This window comes from Triticum aestivum, chromosome 5B (genome assembly GCF_018294505.1).
Source record: "Triticum aestivum cultivar Chinese Spring chromosome 5B, IWGSC CS RefSeq v2.1, whole genome shotgun sequence".
Classification (NCBI taxonomy): Eukaryota; Viridiplantae; Streptophyta; class Magnoliopsida; order Poales; family Poaceae; genus Triticum; species Triticum aestivum.
Window position 1 is genome coordinate 423849873 of NC_057807.1, and position 18932 is coordinate 423868804.

The 18932-nt window shown below is 45.6% G+C and overlaps 1 protein-coding gene across 1 annotated transcript; it reads right to left on the reverse strand.

Moving 5' to 3' along the window:
- Positions 1 to 10639: 10639 nt before the first annotated feature.
- On the reverse strand, positions 10640 to 15267 carry LOC123112243 (glucan endo-1,3-beta-glucosidase 5). The gene is made up of 3 exons (XM_044533182.1): positions 14795 to 15267; positions 14149 to 14666; positions 10640 to 11917 (listed from the first exon to the last, which is right to left on the reverse strand). Exons 2-3 carry the CDS (start codon positions 14499 to 14501, stop codon positions 10813 to 10815), a joined length of 1458 nt encoding a protein of 485 aa, XP_044389117.1. The 5' UTR covers positions 14502 to 14666; positions 14795 to 15267; the 3' UTR covers positions 10640 to 10812.
- Between the last annotated feature and the right edge of the window lie 3665 nt (positions 15268 to 18932).

An 18932-nucleotide genomic window follows, 5' to 3' on the forward strand; every position in this document is an offset into this window, starting at 1 on the left:
GCTGCAACGGAGATGGAACACAAGTTGAAGGTTCGCGCTCTACGGACAGATTGCAACGGAGAGTTTACGTCAAACGAGTTCAACGACTACTGCGAGAAGATTGGCATAAAGAGGTTCCTCACGGCACCTTATACGCCACAACTGAAGGTTGTTGAAAGGCGCAATCGAACCATCGTTGACATGGCGAGAAGTTTACTCAAGAGCAAGAACTTGCCGGGGACATTTTGGGGAGAAGCTGTCTTGACAGCGGTCTATCTTCTCAATCGGGCTCCAACAAAGGCGGTTATCGGCAAGACTCCGTATGAAGCAATTTACGGACGTAAGCCAAATGTGTCTCATCTACGGACGTTCGGGTGCGTGGCGCATGTGAAGACGGCGGAGCCGCATCTCTCAAAGCTTGCCGATCGTAGCACCAAGATGGTGTTCATCGGATACGAGAGGAGTTCCGGCACCAAGGCATTCCGCTTCTACGATCCACGAACAAAGCGTCTACGGATTTCACACGACGTTGTGTTTGAAGAAAACCAAGCATGGAATTGGAGCGCAGCAGCCGACGATGCTCCAAACGGTAACATATTCACTGTTGAATTTCCAACTGATGAAGATGTAGGGGAGGATGTCCAGGTGGTTGGCAAGACGCACAACCAAGGTGACCGCAATGGCAGTTATCACCATGGTGCCGACACCGACGATGACGTGCATCGGTCGCAAGGTTATAGCGACAACGATGCGCAAGACACGGGTAGAGATCTCGGCAACGACATTGACAACGAGGCGCATAGTGATGATGACAATCAAGATGATGGTCACGATCACGACGACTACGCCGACGACGAGGATGCCAACGATCCGGCATCTACCACGCCCGAGACTCAATGGTCTTCCTCAAGTACATCAACGCCGACACAATTTGTGTCGCCCCCTTCGCAAGCCATGACGGATTCTTCCGGGCCTCATCGCTACAAGCCCCTCAAGAAAGTCTACAAGTACGCAAAGCCAGTTACACTCAAGTACTCCGATTTGTGTTTACTCGAAGTTGAGGAGCCGGCGAACTTCATAGAGGCGAGCAAAAGTTCAAGTTGGATGCACACCATGGATGAGGAGATGAAGGCGATCGAGAGCAATGGCACGTGGACTTTGGTAACCCGACCTCCGAACCAAAAGGCCATAGGTTTGAAGTGGGTTTACAAGTTGAAGAAGGACACGAAGGGTGCCATTGTGAAGCACAAAGCAAGACTCATTGCAAAGGGCTACGTACAACGTCAAGGAGTTGACTATGAGGAGGTGTTTGCACCGGTTGCTCGAATCAAGACGGTGAGAGTGCTGCTAGCTTTGGCAGCACAAGAGGATTGGAAGGTTCATCATATGGATGTGAAATCCGTTTTCCTCAACGGCGACCTCAAAGAAGAAGTGTACGTGGAACAACCCCTCGGCTACGAGAAGAAATGCGAAGAAGGGAAAGTTTACAAGCTCAAGAAGGCACTTTACAGGCTGAAACAAGCGCCAAGAGCTTGGAATACAAAGTTAGACCGAATTTTGGTCCTGCTCGGGTTCAAAAGATGCCTCCACGAGAATCCGAAAGACAGTCTATCAAGAACCAATGAACAGGTGAAGGTTGAAGACGCGACCAAGGAGAAGCGTTGGCGTCAAGCTACGGACGAGCTGACGACAGCAAAGACGGCCCCTGAAATGCTACGAGTGACGGCAAAAGCAATGCCAAAAATAACCACTGCAAGTAGCAGCAATTATGTTTAGGACCCAGGTCGAATGAAGAGAAGCCATGTTTAAGGGGGTGAATATTAGAGTTAAACACGGCTTAGGTATTCCATACGTGTACGTGTCGAGTACGTGTCCGTGTGGTGCTAGAAGTCCTAGCCGACTAGGTTAGCTGAGGTTGCTGGCTTAGTAGTAAATATATATACGTACCCCCTGTAATCTTTGTACCAACAAAAAAAGAGCAATAAAGAATAGTAACAGGCTCGACACGAGCCTGTGGCCATCACACCGATCAGTTTATCGTCCGCCAAGTTACGAGACGTTCCGTCGAGAGATCAAGATCGATCGATCCTGTAGTTGCTACGTGCATGCAGCTACACTACTGTTCATCAATCAAGGTGACTGCTAGCTAGCTTGCACATACGTGTGCTGCTTCTCTCTGGTGTATTGATCAAGCTGATACGAGCACCACAACATCAATTGATGATGCTACTCAATCTGAGATAGTTAAAGAACTAAGGCATGGAAAAGTTGCAGAAAATAATGACGTGCATGCAGCCATATTTCATCGAGGAAAAGATGATCGTGTGCGTCAGTTGTGTGGACCAAGAATAAATTCTGTAATTAACAGGCCAAAGATCAACTGCGTGGTGCGCGCATTACATTCAAGAGATGTGATTGACAAGTTGATGCATGATTGTATAATATGAACAGAATTGGACTATAAAATTCCAGGATGCTGGGAGGATTGAATCAGCAGTTAAAATCATACAAGCTAATAGATCTGCAGCAAAGGAGGAGAGATAAAAAGAGAGCCTTTACGTGACAAGGTGGAGCCAAAGTTTCGTACGCCACCAGATTGGATACGGGTTGGCTCAATTGATCTTAGTTTGCATGGCAAGGGAATTATGTTGCATGCAAATTAATTAGTTATTTTAGAGTCCAGGTCCAAATAAAAAAAGATATATTTCCTTTTGAGTTGTGCTAGTTTGTCACGTATGTCAGCTTTGATTCTGTTAGGATTTAGTCTCTGGATTTTTCATAGCGTACGGGAGTTCGGCCATATAAAAGGCCAGGCTTTGGCCGATGTAAGATCAGTTTTGGAGTTTTATTTCGAGTATGAGATATACAGAAAAACGTCAGAGTTCCGGACGGCCATATCTTGTGTATTATCTGTGATTTTCCCATCGTGAAAATTTACTAGCGCCGGAGGGTTGATCATCACATCGACGCCTACGTGCTGATCCGAGGGGGTCATTATTTTCGTTTGTGTATTTTCGTACACAGGTGAAAATTATCTTGAAGGTTGCAAGGAAGAACAAGGGGACGAACTGTTGATTAAGCATCACCGTGAAAGATCGGGCCATCTACACGTGCGAATTAGCATCTCGCTAGTCCGTGCCTCATCACAAGCGATCAAAAGCCAACACTCCGCCCCTGCCGCGAGGCCGCCCTCTAGGAATTGCCCTGTCGCCGAGTTACTTCCATGTGATTCACCACTACAAGTCGCCCGCAGCAAGTAAACCGCCGACGAGCTTCGTGACCGAGTTGCCCGCAGCAAGTAAACCGCCGACGAGCTTGGCCTTGCTTCAAACCGCCGCCGGGTCTCAATATTGTGACCTGTGACTCCGCCGCTGTTGCGATTGAGCCACCGTTGAGTCTCCTCCGCCTCACTGCCGGAGCAAGCAGGTCGCGATGGGGTCTTCTACTGTCGGTCGCTTCGTGTTCACCTTGCCCTTGCTGAGCCGCCGTTGTGGCCTTAATCCATAGAGGTTGATCCACTGTTGCTAACCCGGATCAGCCGGTCGAGTTTCTCAAGTCGCCGTTGCGCCCTGCCGGATCTCCTGCACCCTGAGTCGCCTCTGCCTTGGGGGTTGCCTTCTGCTGGCTCTGAGTCGATGGCTGCAATGGCCGCAACGCCTCTCAGCAAGATGGTCCCATAGTCGTTTCTTACTCAAGCTCGCCGCGTCGGATTTTGCCAGCCGTTCATCCTGGTGCTGAGCCGCCTCTCCTGTTCCGCCGTGATGTTGTAGTGGCCGTTCGAGCCTCCCTGATGTGAGTCGCCCTTGAGGCCTCGCCCGCACCTGGCCTCTTTACAAGCTGCGGTGAGCCACTGTTGGATTCAACCCACCCTGGTCAAGGCCCTTGCCTCCATTGCCGAGTGCCCCGGCCTTCTGCTCCAAGTCATCGCCCGCCAAGCGCCGCTTCACCGCACCACACTCGCTCCATGCTGAGCCTCCGCCACCGCGCTTTGAGCCGGCCACTGTGTTAGAAAAGTGGGAGCTGACTAGAAAGAGAGAAAGGTCAACCGTTGCCTAAAAAAAGGGGGGGGGTCTATGACTCGGTGGGTCTGTTCTGAGCTGCTGCAGACTCTGCATCTCACCACCAGTATATATGACTGGTTCGACGTCCGAGGGAAATGACAGGTGCTATCCATTTTATTTATATTATCAATGCATGTTAAATTTCTTCGAGAACGATTGTTCTCCTTTTAATCTTTTTATACACAGGACAACGGTTCCATGTTTGCGGTGGAGACAACAAGTTCACCTGTCATTCGAATGTATCAGGACAGTTATTCATCGCTAAAAATGGAGTTATACCGTGGATACAGAGTGCATGACATCATCGTTTTGCACTGACATTTATCCGTGCTGTTTTGCTCAACAGAAGCGCTTAAAGTCGCTACCCTTGCAGACTGATTTCCATCAATACATCAAGGTTATACCCGGTCACACAAGTTATCAACAAACGAGTGCAAGTTGCTGCCCCTCAATCCGGTCTATTTCAACAAAATCTGGAGCGGATCATAATATATTATCTGCTTCCAGCAGATGGCTCAGTGAATTGGAGTACAAATCGTTGCCACTGCAGTTTGGGTAATTTCAACAATCAACGTGGATGAACCATTGGCCGAGTTACTGACACGGCTCATACGGGATCATTTATAACCCGCCGCAGTCACCTCAACATTCGGTGGATTCACATGGCGTTATCAACACCGATGATATATACCTTCGGCTATGGTCAAGTACGGAGAATCTCAAGACAACTCCTTGAGTCATCTTAAGACTCGGGGGCTACGATGATATGACGCAACAAGTCTTGCCAGTTTTCAGAAAATTCAAGTACCCAGAATGTTGAAAGATAACCCGGTCCTAGAGGCTACTGCTATATTGATGAAAATTTAAAGGCCGTCAGAAAATTTCCGGCTTAAAAAGTATATGACAGTTACAAATCCCGGCTCAATGAAGAAGTTCCGGATCATCAGAAAGGATTCCGGTTCAAAATCAAGTTCAAGAGACATCTTTCTCTCATAAAGCATTGAAGCTCTCAAATATCCGGTTTAAAAATCCGGCTCAAGGGAGGTCAGTCTCATTGAAGCTCTCCAAATATCCGGTTTACAATCCGATGCAAGGGAAATTTATCTATCACAAAGCTTTGAAGCTCTCAAATCCGGTTCAAAATTCGGTTCAAGGGGAAATCTATCTCCCACAAATCTCTGAAGCTGTCAATATCCGGTTCAAAATCCCGGTTCAAGAAGAATTTATCTCTTGCAAAAAGTTAAAGGTTGCCTAAGAGGACCTGTTGCCATGATGCACGGTTCAAACATGGGTATCCCGCCTTATTGGCTTATCATATTATTGGTTACATGGGGGCTTCAACTGACAAAGCGGAGTTCTGTCCATTAATCCGGCTATCACGCCACAATACAACTTGGGAGCTTCACACCCAAGGGGCCAAAGAGAGTTTGGATGCTATGCACAGCTCAAACGTAGGCAACCATTAAGCACAGCTCACAAAGTTACTTGGGGGCTCTTTGTGCAAAGTAACAAAGAGTTTGAAAGGACCCTTGTAATATGCTATCAAGCACGGCTTGGAAGCCTGGTGTATTCACCTAAAACCCCGGGTTAACCTGCCTTCATCAAGTAAGCCACTCCTATCCAGGTAATCCTGGCATGACCCGCCGAATGTTTGACAAGTCAATCTTATACAGACCCTGAACTTGTCAAAGTTAAAACGACGATTGTTAGTTGGAGGTCCATCTTAAAAGGCTTTGTCAAATGGTTTAACTCAGCGGCCTGGCAACCCATAAAAAGCCTCGAATTTGGGCCTGGCAGCCCTTGAAAAGCCTCGACTACATGGTTTTATTTGCTTTTGCCAAGTTTTTATCCTTTAATAAATTTTATGTTGAACCGGCGTCTATTGACCCGGCATGACTATCAGTCATCAAATTAACCCGGTGTTCATTAACCCGGCTCGACTTTCAACTACAAGTTGTCAGTACATAATCACTTATAATCCGGTGTTTACTGACCCGGCCTGGCTTTGGACTATAAGTCGCCAGTATATATTTGGATTGCACCATTGGAATTATGCGCTTATAAATCATTGGGTATATTATTCAAATAGCCAACATGGCTGGATTTATATTATGGTTATCAATAACCAATATTATGACTGAGGTTTTTAAAGTCGCTTCAGCGCACTGGATATTATTTTATCAATGGGTATGATTTATTCTACAATTGCAGGAACAGTCCCGAGTCGCTGCAGGCTTACAACCCGGCACTTGGGGGCTACATTATTCAAATATGCAAGTCTCATGTCGCTGCAAGCATGCACCATGACACTTGGGGGCTAATGCAAAGTCATTTTTGCTCACCTTATTGAAGACCCGACTCATCACATTGTAATGAGCCGGCCCTTGGGGGCTACCAATTGCCTCTGTCAACAATTTAAGTTTTTATGAGCATAAGGGAATTACAAGTCCCCGGTTGCTACAAGCATGACAACCCGGGACTTGGGGGCTACATATGTGGAATACTCAATTCTGACTGGTGATTGAGATGAACAACCTGGATTTCTTCAAGATTGTGATATTTATATTGAAGCAAGTCTTAAGCTGTTGCTATGCTACCTTCTTAAGACTTGGGGGCTACAAGTGATAGGCATACAAAAGGTATATTTTCAAGCTGGATGTTAATACAAGTATGACCCGGTGCTATCAATATTTATAAACCGGTGATCTTGGCAATGATAAACCGGCAAGTTCTACGTCCTTAAACCGGCTGAAGATCAGATGAGTATTTCAAGGACCAATATTGTTTTTAGGCATTGGGAGCTGAATCAGAGTTATTCTTCACAGTATATTTTCTATGAGAAACCAATGTCAGCAAGTTGATTATGAAGCTGGCCTATTAAACCGGATTTTCTAGAAGAAGAAAGTGACAAGGACTTAAGGATGATCAGGATCAGTTTAACATGGATAAATCCAAATTAAACTGGGAGCTAATGTCGGGGATATACCCCGCGGTATGACCCGGCCGGAGTCGTAACCCGGCCGGGACTTGGTAAACCGGCGAGTGTTAAACTGGCAGAGTTAAGACATATGGTAGCACCAGCAGGTGTTAAGTCAATCATAACCTGGCAGACCATGTTAAACCGGCAGACAGTGTTAAACCGACAGACAATGTTAAACCGGCAGACGTTAAGAAGCCCAAGAAGGGAAGTCAAAATAGTTTAAGTCTTAGTCCGAGATGGACTCTACATGTAACCCGCCCCTTTAACTTATATAAGGAGGGGCGGGGCTCCCAAAAGGGGGACAAGCAAGAAATAATCTCTAGGGCTAGACACAACTAGAGGAGAGCCGGTTTACGGCGACTCCCTTGTGATGATAATGAGATCTAGCCTCAAACAACATGTAGGGTTGTTACTGGATGATGTTTCCCGCGGCCCGAAGCTGTCTAAACCCTTGTCTTGTGTTGCGTCTCTCGATTCCGCTCAACCCCTCTCAAGCTACCACATAGATGTGTCGGCCTCGCGACTAAGTCCTCACACTAGGACATTTGACATGTTAATTCCACGACACACGCCATTAGTACTAAAATACTGTTGACGTGTCTGCCAACACCACCACTAAATTATTTTCACTCGCACCATATTGATGGTGTTGGGTGTCTACGCCAGCAAGACACTTTTTGCCACGCCATAGCTAGGCCTTTTTCCACTAGTGTTGGACCATGTCAGGAAGCAAGAAGATAACTGTGACATCAACACCTTCAACGAACAAAGAGCAGAAGTGTATCAAGGACGAGTTCAAAATTAAGCTCAGTTGTTGGAAAGTAAAACTCATCACCTATATGGGACTTCTCTAACATGTCAATCACAACTAACCATGTTGTGTTTCTTTCTTAGGACCACCCCAAGAACGCTGAGTTCATCAACACTCCCATCGAGAACTACTCACATATGCATTAGATTTTCTCCTACGGGCTGGCTACCGTCAAGCATGCCATGGGATCCAGTGAGCCTCTCAGTTTGCCTATGCCTTAGTATCAATACACGAAGAGTCAAAGACCGGGCCACTGATAGGAAGAGGAAGAGGGGCGGCTTGATTGAAAAGGAGTGAGTGCCTTTAGCAGCATGATGGAGGCCGTCAAGGATGTTGCAAGCAGCCATTAAGGAGAGCAAGCCTGCCGACATGCGCCCTTCTCTGTACATCGCCTTAATGGACCATGGTGGGTTCTATCAACAGGCTCTAAGCTACCTGGTGGTCAATAGAGCACATAGGCTTGGGTCTATTGGCATGGGGAAGATCATTGGGTGCTCTGACTTAGGAGCTGGCTAGGCAATCACTACGACAAGTATTTTTTCTAGTGATGGTGACAACATGCACGATGATGACAGACTATGATGACGATGTACATTTTGTGGTAACTAGGGCTTGAAACCATTTCTTCCATGTATATTTTGATGAGGTGGTATATACTAACTCCTAATGACGACGACGATGATGATGAACTTGTAGTGGTAGGATTACACCCTATTTTGATATGGTGGTAAGATGACACCATAGTAGTTAGGACGAACTTTGCTACCTTTTGGGTATATGATCATGCACGTCTATGTTGTTTATGTTCCATATGTTGTCTTCCTTTACTTGCTGCTTGAATTGCCTCCCCACTGTTCATGCTAGGTGAAGTGCTTTGTGGTGTACACAGGGAGGGTTTCAGGAGTGTAAAATTCTTGGGCACATGCTATGAACAAGCCATCGGTCACAAAGACAACTGCTTTAAAGAGTTTATGAATAGGCATGAGGCAGATGATGCTTACTTCACGTTTGTGCTTAACCAGAAGAGCAATGCTGAAGTATGCAAGGAGCCGATCAGTTTGGGTTGTGTGGGCTGAAGAACTTTATCATCGTCTTCTAGTTCGTCGTGATTCGACTGCTATTTTACTCATTTGACCGTGTGTATTAATGATCACTTGTTAGGGTGGTTGATATTAAGCTCACCCAATAGAGTACAAAGTTATTAGACTCGACAGATATATGCAACCAAACAACATGCAGTGCATCGACACATCCATAAGCAGGGAACCAAATGTAGGCAAACCATATGCACAACAAGATTTTCTACCTGCATTTTTCCTTTTTGCGTGAGAAAGACAAGATCTATTGTAAAAGTTCATCAAAAGTACAAAGCATCACAAATACAAGATTCCAAGACCACCGAACGACCACTACTAAAGCCAGAACGAGCCGTCAACGCGCTGCTATTGCCGCTCCCCTACTGGAGCCGGCTGGACCTTGTCGATGATAACTGAGAAGTGTTCGTGCACTTGCCCTTAAGTACCAGCACCCTGGAGCCGCAGTCGTCACCGTTGAACGTTTGCATAGATTTCAAGCACATGACACTAAATCTCAGAACATGACAAGAAAACATAATCTCACAACCCCTAGGAGACGGTAGTAATCTATGCGGGAGCTCCATCGACTATAGTAGGAATCTCCGCGGGGCGCCCCCTCATATGGGTTGTCGCACATCCACACACACCTCAAATGCGAAGCCTCAAATCCATGCAATCCATGCACGTCGATCATAGATACAAATTGTCCCAATTCAATGGTTCAAAATAAAGCAAAACAAATCATAGTTCAACAATCCGGACGTGCCAAAATGAAATCAATGTCCGAGCATGACGGATCCCTCGTTGGTTCGCCGGATCACTCGCCGGGCGCCATCCATGTTGTCTGCTCCGAGGCCATCCTTGCGTCTTGTTATGCCTGCATCCGGGCCGCATGCTCTGCCTACATCCTTGCAACATGCTCCGCTGCTACCGTGGCCGCCCTCGCCGCCTCGTGCTCCTTACAGTCGTTGATCTCCTTTTTTGTTCTCTGCAAGCCACTTTTTTACATGCTCATCCAAGAGGTTTCGTCCGCCAGCATGATCTTCGCATCCTCCGCGTCCCGTGCGATTTACAACCTCTCCTTCTGAAGCTCAATCTGTCAAAATGTCTTTGCCTTCTCGAGCTTCCATTTGATCACCGTCTCTTGCTTCTCACACTGCCGGCATCGCCGATTCCTCCGGGCGATGTTCATCGGCTTGCACGACGAAGCCGATGACGGGACGCCGACAGACGAGGTAGATGCAGCCTCTCTCGAGGCGGTCGGGGACGGACTGGACGACATCTAGGGCGGCGTATCGAGACCAGCGATGAGGATGGGGAGCAAGGGTGGCGAACGGCGAGGGCTCGGACGTAGGAAAGGTAGGAGGAAGGCGGGAGGAGGAGGAAGGGATTGGTAGATTTGATGCAGTTTGTGGTGGGGTAGGGCTGCCGGGTCCAACGTGGCGGACGCATCCGGACGCATTGGGGCGCTCCCATATCCGCCCCAGATTTAGGCTGGATACGAGGGGTGCCAGTCAGTCCGGACGTTTGAGACCTACTTAAGAAGTCCGTCTAAATCATTTTTTTATGACGGGTCACTGTTCAAGCCGTCCGTCCGAACGATTTGAGACGGGTTTGAGGCGCTTAGATGCTCTAACAACTCTGCCAAAGATGCAATTCAGTCCACCGGATACGGCTCACACCTACTCATAAACTACACGTTTCTAACACGTGAGAGAAGGCAACAAGTCCCCACTCAAAAGGCCAGCCAGTTCCATGTATTCTGGTCTGGAAACCACACAGAGGACAATCCACAGAAGACAATCGACAATCATTCAATCAAGATGAACAACTATTTCTGCCAAGAAAAAGGAAAAGTTGAAAGATGACCACTAAACTAATGAAGCATCGACCACAATCCTGAATTCAGAACATGCCTGCGAGCAACAGCGCGAAGAAGATGGCCGCTGTCCTGGCCGCAACGTTCCTCGTCGCCGTGCTGGTCGGGGCGATCCCGATGATGAACCGGCACGTCCCGGTAGAGGGGTCGACGGTGGTGGTGGTGGCGAGTCCGCGGAAGTCGCAGGCTCGGTCGTCCTGGTCCTCGGTCTGGTAGTAGCTGTTGAACGCGTACGACACGTTGCCCTTGGCGTCGAGGCCGCCGCACGAGGTCTTGTACCCGAGGCTGGTGCAGTCGGCACTGCCGCAGGCGTAGCTGACGCTGTCGCCGACCTTCTGGTCAGCGAGGTCGGCGTCGGGCTTGAGCACGCACCACCGCCTCTGGAGGTACTCGACGCCCCTCGCCGGCACAAGCATGCCGCCGCCATTGCCGCGGAGGCTGAGCTGGTACTTGGGCTTCCCGTCGTAGAAAAAGATGCCCCAGTGGCGCTCGAAGTTGCCTGGCTGGATGCTCTTCCTGTCCTCGTCCACGAGGCTGAAGAGGTAGGCGTCGACGGGGGCGCCCGGCGTGAGCGGCGTGCCCTTGCCGGAGGCGACGTGGTCCAGGAGGCCCTGGTTGAACCGCTGCGCGTACGCCGGGTTGGCGTTGGCGTCGCCGTCCGTGGGCCAGCCGACCTCGCCGACGACGACGGTCACGTTGGGGAACCCGTTCCTGCGCAGCGCCGCCACCAGCGTGTCGTGGTTGGCGTCGAAGGTGTTCTCGTACGTGACGCCGCCGTCGACCACCGGCGACGTGGAGCCCTGGAAGAAGGCGTAGTCGAGCGGGAAGTTGGGGTCCGCGTACAGGCTGATGAACGGGTACACGTTGGCCACGAACGGCGCGCCGCTGGACGCCAGGAACTGCACGATGTTGAGCATGAGCCCGTGGATGTCCGCCCGGAAGTCGCCGTCCGACGGCTTTCCCGAAGATGACTGGTACACGTCGGCGTTGAGCGCCACCGTCACCTTCACCTGGTTGCCCAGCCCGGCCGACATCAGCGCCGCCTGGATGTTCTGCATCGCCGGGAACGTCGTGTTCAGGTACGTGCCGTTGAACGTCTGCAGGAACGGCTCATTCCCCACGGCCACCAACCTGCATACGTTACCGATCGCGTCAGTATTGCTACTCAGTAGCAGAACAAGTTGCCTGCTGTGATTTAAATGTCAGAGCAATTTGCTTTGCTAAATGCATCGTGATTGTGATCAAGATGAAGATTGATTAGAGGTGGAATATGACGTGATATGATTGTCCCCTAGGGTTGGATATATATCTGCATCAGATATGATGGCATTACCGACCATGATAAAACACACACACACACAAAAAATCTGAGTACATATTTGTGCCAAGAATTATTTGTCACACAGGTTCCTGATGCTGAGGTTTCATAATTATTATTCCCCCCTAGAAAGAATGTTTTGAGAACTAGTCATGCTGAAGTTGGATATTCGCGACAAAGATTGGGACCGAGGAACGGCCTTGAAAGTTCTGGGGTTGCTTTGAACAAAAGAAATTTACATCAGAATCAAATAACCCAATAATCGAGCACAATATATTCAGAGGAACAAAGCTGTAACAATCCTACGCAAAAAGGAACAAAGCTGTAATAATTCAGATTCATGGAGAATTGGAGATGGTGCATGACCTTTCTGGATTGCTGGACTTTGACAAGATAACTTAGAAAAGCATAGGTGCAGACAATGAGGCTATTGCCAAACGTGTCAAACTCTCTCTCGGAGCGGCAGTGGTTTCTTTTGAGCTTTTAGCCTTTTGTTCACTGCAGATAGATAGATCGATGTCTCTATCTCCCAATGAAGGCAAACCCACAGCAGTGGCAGAATCAGTATCACCAAAAGAGATAGGGTTATCGTTTTTCACTCTAAGTAAGCACTTGGCGAAAGAAGTGCACGACAATGAAAGAAGGAAAGCCTAACTTTTATATGCATGGCACATGCAAGCCCTCCCGTCATGAGTAGTCGAAATTTAAGCTCAAAACCTAAAATATATGAGTAGTGGAAATTTGGAAATACTTTAAATTTTCACAGAAGAAGTGCATTTTTCGCATGCTCCCTAAGAAAGTCGATTTACATAGTGCTTTAAAAGTACCCCCTTCATTCCTAAATTTAAGTCTTTCTAAAGATTTTAATATGGACTACGTACAGATGTATATAGATATTGTTTACAGTATAAATTCACTCATTTTGCTTCATATGTAGTCTATTTTGGAATCTCTAAAAAGACTTGATCTGTATGTAATCCATATTGGAATCTATAGAAAGACTTATATTTAGGAACAGAGGGAGTAATATTTAAGCACAAAAAACGTTTTCCATGGAACGTTGCAAGCATAAAAAGGACCGGCAAATTCACACATGTCATTTGTTTTCAAAGTGTTTGCTATCCAGAAATTAGCTAGAATCTTTTAACATCAATTAACCTAAGGAGTGAATTTTCACAGAAGGAGTGCAATTTTTGCACGCCCCCTAAGAAAATCAGTTAACCTAATACTTCAAAAGTACCCCCTCCGTTTCATAATATAAGAGCGTTTTTTACACTACATAATATAAGAGTAAAAAAATGCTCTTATATTATGCGATAGAGGGAGTAAAATTTAAGCACATACACATTTTCCATGGGACATTGAAAGCATAAAAAAACTGGCGAATTCACACATGTCATTTGTTTTCAATCAAAATGTTTTGCCATCCAGAAATTAGCTAGAATCTTTTAACATATAAAAAATTGGTCGTTGCAAAGGAAAAAAGAATTCCGAGCACAAGAGAATTTCAGTTGCTTGGCGCTGTGGTCTTCCCCGTTAAAGTGAAGGGGCCTAGCTAGCTAGCTTTACTCGATATCTTTTGAAGCTTCTGATTTGGTTTGACAGCAACACTTGCTAGCTGCTGCACAACATGTTTTAAGACAGACATCTGGAGAAGATAAAAAGGATCGCCTTAACCTTAATGTGATGTAGTATGCCAAAGTTGTGGCTGGACCCCACTGCACAACTCACTCGAACTGACCAGAACTTAGGCGACTACCACACAAGGTTTTTTGGTTCCCTTTCGATGTAGAGTACAAATGTAAAATCTTGAGAGAGTGGAGTAGTACGGAGTACACAGGATACACATGAATTCCACTGGAAAAATTACACTAGTGGAGCCTTTAATTAGAAGCCATTCAATTTCTGCATTGAACAAGGAAAATTTCTGCATCGAAGCCGTTCATTTTCTTATCAAGCGGCCAGGGGTATTTCTTCGACCAAATCGACGTGAACAAAAGGTAACAGCAAAAAAAAAAGGAAAAAAACACAGAAGCAAATGTACCTTATGTCGACGCCGTCGTTGACGTGCTTGGAGACGTTGGCCGTGACCCAGCGCTCGGCGGCCTTGGTGCTGCCGGCGAGGTCGGAGAGCATGTCGTTGGGGATGCCGACCATCACCTGGATCCCCGACCCCTTGAGCGCGCCCAGGATGCCGTCCTCGGCGTCGAACAGCTTCACCCGGTCGAAGCCGTTGTCCTTGAGCAGCCGCACCACCGTGCTCGCCGGCAGCGGGTGGCTCAGCTGCGTGCCCCAGTTCACGCCCATGCCAGCAGCCGACCACCGCGCCATGCACAGCACCAGCACCGCCACCGCCGCCGCCTTGGCCACGCCGCCGTTGCCGCCGGCGGCTCCCATTTATTCCGATCGCACGCCCGCTCGCTAGCTTGATCGGATAGGGAGCTGATCGATGGCAGGAGTTGGGGATTCCTTGCCGGCTGTTTGGAACAAGAACTGATCAAAAACTGGCCGGAAATAAATACGAGCGTTTTCTTTCCCACCAATCAAGAACTAGCGACAACCCTGCAATATATGGCAGGGAATTAAGATCAGAACAAAATATTTTACAGACAGAAGATCTTTTTTCCTAGGTAGATGTTGCTTTCGTGGACCAAGAACCAGCTTAAATTCAGGCTCGAGGAAGGGATTACCGGAAAGAAAAGCCAAGCGACGAAGAACAGAGCAAGGCTGCCCAATCAAGAACACCTCAAGTCAATCGAGATGAAAACACTTGCATCAACAGAGCCAATCAGAACAATTTCAAAAACAAGCAAGCGGCAATCAGAAGGGGCGGAGAAGGGCTGATTTGATCATGAGAATGGCAGGAGGAAGCATTAATAGGGGGCTGGTGCGGCAAGTGACAAGATACTTGGAGGATGACCGGGTGTTATTGACCTGCCATGAGGGGGGCTAGGCTAGGATGGAGGAAGATCGCAGGAACAAGCAATCGACAGACACATAAACAGGATTCCGATTCCAAATGATGATGGGAGAGGGCTGTAAAACCAGGAGGAAGAAAGGGGCTGGTTGGTTGCCTGCCAGGTCTAGGAACAGAGGAGAGGCCGTGGCTTTCAGTTTTGAGGAGTGTGGCACTGATGACACGCCATAAAGTACTAGTAGTAGTAGCACACACTAATAGCATGATTTGATCATTTTTGTTTGCTTCAGTTGCCCCATCCGCTGCGCTGTATATTGGGCGTTTCAGCCGTTGCACCTCGACCAAGATGAGCGTGTAGTACAGTAACTGCTAGTATTTCCTCCCAGGCATTGCCAAAAAATGACAAGGAAAACTTGAATGTCCTCCCAGGCATTGCCAAAAAATGACAAGGAAAACTTGAATGCACTGGCTGCATGCAAAGGGAGTTCTGGTGGAGGTAGTACTACTTGGGTAGAGTTAAATTTTTTGACCTGAACTTGGGTAGAGTTAATGTCCGTGTGCCTAACATACCTGAATTGTCAAATTTTGGTAAAGCGTACTGCACACCCGAAATGGAGGTAGTGGTCGGCTTTACATTTGAACTTGAATAAGGAAGTACTCCATGGTTCGAAATGGGGTACATAATATGTTGTTAAAGTAGCAAAATGAACAACAAGTAGTAAGAAAATACGATTATGCTCATTAGGTCTACTAGCAAATATGCCCGTGCGTTGCAGTGGGAGACAAAAAAAAAATTATGCGCTGGCCAAATACGTATGACTCAATACACTGACATATAGCCTCCTCTTTTTAACAAGGTAGCTCCCATGTTGCCATTATCTTTCTTCCCACCCTCGCTGATGACGGTCATGATGTCCACGTGATCACAAATTCACAATGCATTCGATATGGTAAATCCCAAGTCTAGGAGCTTGCCACTACACGCCACAGTTGTCATTATGTTGCGCAACGGAATTTTAAAGCTTTAAAAACAAATTGCATCGACCACGAACTACACCCAACGCCTAGACATATAAAGACTTTCAAAAAACTAATCAAATCCTAGACATAAAAGACACTTGAATTGGTGAACAGTTTTCGAATCGACAAACATTATTTTTTGAATTTTGGATTTTCTCAAAAAAAAAAACTTTTGTTTACGAACATTTTTTGAAATGCATGAACAGTTTTTGAATTCATGAACATTTTTTACTCAACAAACATTTTTTGAATCAATAATTTTTTTAAATTTGGGAACAAAATTTAAAATTCGTGATTTTTTTTGAATTTTTGTGAACATTTTCTAAAATTTCATGTACATTTTTTCAGATTCCCGAATATGTTTTGAATACATGGTCAATTTTTCAAAATCATGAACTTGATTTTATTTCCAGACCATTCTTTTCCAAATCGTGAGTTTTTTTTATAATTTGCGAACACTTTAGCATAACCACCAACTTCTTTTGAATCCGCAAATTTTTTATGATTTCCTAAACATTTTTTGAATTTGCAAACCATTTATGATTTCTTGAACATTGTTTTTGAAAACACTCAGCTTTTGGAATTTGGAAATCCCGAATTAATTTAAAATAGAAAAAAACAGAATGGGAAAAGAAAAGACAGAAAAAAGAAATGAAAAAAACAAGGGGTCAAGCCCCGCACATGGGCCGGCCCATGAACCATACGTGGGGGAGGACGTAGGTGAGAAAAGGGAGGGAAAAAGTGTGGAAGCCGGGGATCGAACCCTAGTCTCCTGGCTAGAAGAGCTAGGCGTGAGAGTTTAAAACTAAAGATCACCTACCGTACTCATGTATCTTGTAGAACCCTCGTCACTAAGAGGGTAACCAACATGGGCCAAAAGTTTTTCAATAACCAAGAGTGGAGTAGGCCATGACTTGCATGTGTGCATGTTTGTTTTCTACAAAATTTGCTTGGCATATTTGTTTTGGGTTAGAAGTGGATTAACTTTTCTCCTCCTTACTGCAATGCCCCAAAAATAATGCAAATCTCGCAATCTTTGAGAGCAAATTTAGTGTTGAGATCCTTGAGTAAGGCTAAAATAACATCTCGTGAAAAGTTGGTGACAATAATATCAACATAAATGATCACAACCAATGTTACTCTAGTTTTGTTGAAAATAAATAGTGCGGTGTATGATTTCAAAGCAATGAAACCAATTTCCTGTAACTTGGTCTGAGTTTTGAATATCGAGCTCTGGGTGCTTGTTTGACGCAATATAGGGCTTTATCAAGCTTGCAGACATAATGTGGAACTTTAGAATTCTCATGACCTTGTGGTTGGCACAAATAGACTTCTACATAACACCATGGAGACGAGTTCTGCACATCTACCTGCTTAAGGCATCATCCTCTAGAAACTACAACAACTAGAACAACTCTTATTGTTGCAGCTTTTACAACTCGACTGGAGGTGTGCATGCTTGTTTTCTACAAAATAATCCATATCATATCGTTGTTTAAATCCTTTTACGACAAGACATATTTTATACTTGGCAATAGTACCATCAGACTTATTCTTTATCTAGTACACCGATTGCATTTAATGATATCTTAACCTCCTTTTGGAGGTACCAACTGCCATGTTTTATGTTTCATCAAGGTTGTGAACTCACAGCCCATTGCTTCTTTCCATTCTTTGTGTCCAAGAGACTCATCAAGATTTTCGAGTTATCATGTAGATAAGAAATTACCATAACATATTATCCCTCTATACAAATATGAAAAATCCCAAGCCTCGTCTACGCTACTGAAATGTCATGCAATCCTAGACACCCATCTTGGTATGTTGTTTGCACTACGTGTAACTAAACATAGATCGAGAGAGTATTATCAGCTTTGGCATATAATTAGAATCCAATTATGTAGCTTACCTACTTGCTTGAGTTGATCTAAAGTTCACCGAAGAGATGGATCATGTATAGGAAAACGCAACTCCTAAACATGGAGTTTATTTTTGGTAATTAGCTCAAGCAAACAACAAAATCCAAATGTGTTGGCACATAAATAGAGTGCTAGGAAGTGCATTCCCCTGAACGCACGCCTAGTGTTCCGTTAGTAGAATGTTCTTCCACGTGATCCATATGATCTCGATCCTTCCTGGTAATTACTACTTTGTCCTCTTTAGTCATCGTGAACTCTTCCAGTGACTGTCAATTCATACTTTCCTCATGCGTGTACCTACTCGCCTATGTGTTCTTACGTATTACTAGAATGTATTAGATATTTTTGTTAATTTATGATTACTATCATGTGGAGTGTACTATGGAAATACATTAGGTGCCTGAACGATAAATTAGATCAACAGATTTTCTGTCGGCCAATGAATGGAAACTAGATGATACCCCGCACATTTTTGCAAGAATGTTTTGCGATATATTATAATGTGATTTTGTTGTATGAAACATAAATATTTAATGAAATAATATGAAACTAAAACTAAAAATATATATTATTTATTTGACTGGTTATTGTATAGTTGTAAAATATTTGTTAAATATAAATAGTATGATAGGATGAACTGTAGGAACGAATTATGTCTACCAGAGGGTGGGGTGAATGGGAGATTTAAAAATTCTTTCGAGAAACTTCAAGTCCCTCAGAATACGGTAATGGAATAATCGAAACACAAACAAGTCTACGGAGAATAACTACCGAAGAACATCAAGGACATATTGAACAAGATCCCATAGTCGAGACTTAACTTATCGATAAACAACTGAGGATAAACTAAGTTAAGAGATGCCTAATGATGCTCGATGGCGACAGAGTATTTGTTTGACCAGTTCACTCTTCTGCAAAAGAGCTACGCCTAGTTGGAGAGACTTGTGATTTAACATGGAAGATACACTTCCT